This window comes from Populus trichocarpa, chromosome 19 (assembly GCF_000002775.5).
Source record: "Populus trichocarpa isolate Nisqually-1 chromosome 19, P.trichocarpa_v4.1, whole genome shotgun sequence".
Taxonomy (NCBI): domain Eukaryota; kingdom Viridiplantae; phylum Streptophyta; class Magnoliopsida; order Malpighiales; family Salicaceae; genus Populus; species Populus trichocarpa.
Window position 1 is genome coordinate 9,846,015 of NC_037303.2, and position 3,698 is coordinate 9,849,712.

Genomic DNA, 3,698 nt, shown 5'->3' on the forward strand with positions numbered 1-3,698 from the left:
CCAGTTTCATCTCCACAAATCACTCACAATTCTATATTATGTATTTTACTTCAAAATATGAAATTTCCACACTTCTATATACCAAAACATTAATCAAACTAGTAATATTATTTTGTCAATTTCCTAAATATTATCGACGAATTCACCGACAGATATTAGCGATTGTTATATTTCATTGGGAATTCCATCTACAATACTGACACATCATATTTTCTGATGGAAATATATACCGAGGGAATACCTATCCCATTTTTTTCATTAATTGATTTTCACCAGTAATTTCCTTGATATTCATTGATGAAAATTTTTTGTCAATGAATATCAATAGAAACATTAAAGTCATTTTCCATCAACAAATAACACCATAACTTACCAATAATATTTTTTCAGTCGATATTTTTGTTTTTACTTTGGAACAATTACTTGTTACCATCGCGAAATTACCTGTTTTTACTTCAAGTGCATTAAGAAGTTACAACTTGGATTTTCTTTATTAAAAAAAAAAGGGTCGCTATTGATGTAAAAGATGGGTCGTTAGTCATTGACAATTCCGTAATTAATTACGTGCTCTTGATTTGCCTAAGAATTTATGTAGGAACGCATATTTTTCCTATTTCAAAGTTGAGCACGGATCTTAATTAATGATTGATCAGTGACAGAAGACGGGAAAGTGGGAATTTCAAGGCTACACCAGGAAAGTTCTTCAAGGTCCAAATTAAACTAACGAAATGGGTTTCAATGGGGGCATGGTCTTCGTCTAAACTCACTAAAAGGTTTGAAGTGCATGCTAAGGAGACCGTGACTTGGTCATATTTTCCAAGCTCTAATTTCCTCTTTGTACCGTGTCATAGATACATCAATACTTTGAATAATTACCCACTTTTTCTCTAAGATGAAGTACCGCAGCACTAACACAGAAAGCTCACCGAAAAGCTCCATTATTGCCCCCATTTAAATTTCTTCTATGTTCCCATCAAAGATCATCCAAAAAAGCACTAAAAAACAACAGGAAACCATGGATGACACCATCTCTCTTATTCTTCATGGGTGCAAGCTAGCTAAAGACCTTGAATTAAGCCTAGCAAACTCAGCCAGCCAACCAGAAACTCTATCAAGGTCGTGTGAGGAAATCATTAGGGTTTTCGCTAATGCCAAGGAGAGGCTACATGTTCATCAACTAGGCACCACTTTCTACCCTCATCCTATGTTGTTTCGTGAGCCACAGGACTTACAGCAACAGCAGAATATTGATCCTATCTTACAGGAATGGCTAGGGACTAGTTGCACATCGGCGGAGACGTTGTTTCATCAAACGCAAGGCGTTATGGCTGAGAGTGCCTTGGGATTGATTGAGAGTAAGATAGGTGGAGGAATACAGATGGGATCAGGAGGTCTAGCTATTGAATCAGGTAGCAGATCAGATGTCCAGGCAGTGGATGCATCAGATTCTGGCAGAGGTTCTTCATCATCCTCAAAAAGACCGCGAATAAGGTGAGAGAATTCAATGCTTATGTTCGTTTTGATTTTTGCATATCATCAAAACTTCAGTCACTGTAACATTTTCCTGTACGTAATCTATATATATATATATATATATATAGATTACTTGTGTTTTACTTCGGAATCATCCATTTGAACCAATTAAACGTAGTTCAATGTGTTTTACAACTCCCATGCCAATTGCCGAAGGAAATTGTATGGAAAGTAGATCATAAAAGCAAAGCCCATTTAACCCTTTTCCCTGGAAAAGAGGTCGGTAGCATTGTTTTCGCGCCATACATATTGTTTTCCATGAAAATGTTGAATATACAGACTCAGGTATGTATATTCATGCATACCATATACACTATATATTTGTATTCCGTTTTGGAATCATGAAAATAGAACCTATCTTGATAAAGGAGATCAAGCTTAAGCGGGTCATGATTAACAAGTACGAATTCGTTTTATTAGGCTAAGGACTATCTTGCTATGAATTCTAAACGTGTAGGAATGATGATGCCGAGAAACGAACGGTGAGGGTACCTGCTCAACAGTTCGGCAATACTGAAATCCCACCGGAAGATGGTTTCTCTTGGAGGAAATATGGGCAGAAAGAGATTCTGGGGTCAAAGTTTCCGAGGTAATTACAATGTGAATGGCTGAGAGGAAATCTTATTCTTTTAGATTTTCTTAGAAAACATATATATCTTATATGACACATTCAAATCATAGAATATTAAGATATGTATGCTGCTCTTCTCAGGCATTGAAAGTCTTTTCATAATATACTATTAAACTTGCGTTTTCTTCATGCTAGGTTTTACCTTTCTTTCAGTAGACATTGACTTGGTACACAACCAACTAAAAGATTGAGTCATTGACTGCTTATTGGGAAATGGTCTCGCGCTTAGAAAACTCCCCAAGCATATCATTTTCCATGCCATGGCATGAATAGACTTGGGAGTGAGATTTAGAAAAATCAAATTGACCAAGTTGATTAAAATCATCTTGTTTAGGACTACTTATGCCATTGACGTATGTTCTTTATTTTAACTCTATAATCTGTTGTCCCTTTCAGGGCCTACTACAGGTGCACCAACCAAAACTTGTACCATTGCCCAGCCAAGAAACAAGTTCAGCGACTTGATGACGATCCCTGCAGATTGGAAGTAGTATACCGTGGCGAGCACACTTGCCACTTGTCTGCCACCGCACCATCAGCTCCACCACCAGCACCGGGAATTACTCAAGAGATGGCCCAAACTATGATTGGTCAGCCTCAACCATCCACAGCAACTTCTCTAGGCAGATGGGTACTGGAATTTCGTCTGGGTCCTGGAGGTGGTGCTGGCAGCAGCAGCAGCAGCAGCATGGCTGCAGGTAGTAGCGGCGGTGCGGCTGGTCCCTCCACTGTTGGTCGATATGGTAAAGAAGCTGATTACCCTATAACAGATATGGCTGATGCCATGTTTAATTCTGGCAGTAGTAGCACCAATAGCATGGAACTTATTTTCCCTTCCATCTCGGAAGAAAAAAGAGATCAGCCAAGCGACAAAAACAATTGACAGGCCTAACAGGAGCGCTAGTTAGTTAGAATGGATGGATTTCCTTTAATTTGCTGTCTCTTTGAGGGGAAAACATAGTTTCTCAAATTGACAGGTCAATTCATTAATTAAGGCATCGATTTGAAATTGTAAACATGGCTGTACTGATTCTTCTCTTTCCGTGGGACTTGCTGGGTTAGCGAGTATGATTTTGATAGCAATTTTTTTTTCGTTTCATATTGGTTGATTGCTTCATGGGCAGGCAAGAAATCTCATCATAGTAGTTTATGCAAAGATCATCCTTAAACGTGTACATGTCAGTCAGATGTTGGTGTAGACATTTGTCATCAACAGTTGTGTACACTTATCTGTCTGTACTGAAGAACAGTGTAACTCGCTAGCCTCTGTAAGAATAAAGAGTACGAGGTTTCTTCCATGCTAATCTTCTACCTTTGGCTTTTTCGAGGCAGCATTGCATACCTTGCTCATTAAGAAATATGAATCACCAATAAACTGTTGATACTAAACCTGGATTAAAATTAATATCATACAAAAGTTTTTATCTAGGACTTTGTCTTTGTTCATATATCGCTAACAATATTCGCTAGCTCGACAGGATGACTGATTGACCAATTAATGACCTGATACGTGTGTCCTAATTTCACATAAACA

At 38.1% G+C, this 3,698-nt stretch overlaps 1 protein-coding gene across 1 annotated transcript; it reads left to right on the top strand.

Moving 5' to 3' along the window:
- Positions 1-839: 839 nt before the first annotated feature.
- Positions 840-3,468, top strand: LOC7455239 (WRKY transcription factor 55-like). Its single transcript, XM_052449326.1, has 3 exons — positions 840-1,491; positions 1,991-2,122; positions 2,561-3,468. Exons 1-3 carry the CDS (start codon positions 965-967, stop codon positions 3,045-3,047), a joined length of 1,146 nt encoding a protein of 381 aa, XP_052305286.1. The 5' UTR covers positions 840-964; the 3' UTR covers positions 3,048-3,468.
- Positions 3,469-3,698: the final 230 nt, after the last annotated feature.

What these genes read in the sequence shown, in the direction of transcription:
- LOC7455239 (XM_052449326.1), top strand. Translation starts at nt 965, where the DNA reads ATGTTCCCATCAAAGATCATCCAAAAAAGCACTAAAAAACAACAGGAA. An exon ending in TCAAAAAGACCGCGAATAAG is followed by an intron (nt 1,492 to 1,990) that starts GTGAGAGAATTC and finishes CTAAACGTGTAG; the next exon opens with GAATGATGATGCCGAGAAAC. An exon ending in CTGGGGTCAAAGTTTCCGAG is followed by an intron (nt 2,123 to 2,560) that starts GTAATTACAATG and finishes TGTCCCTTTCAG; the next exon opens with GGCCTACTACAGGTGCACCA.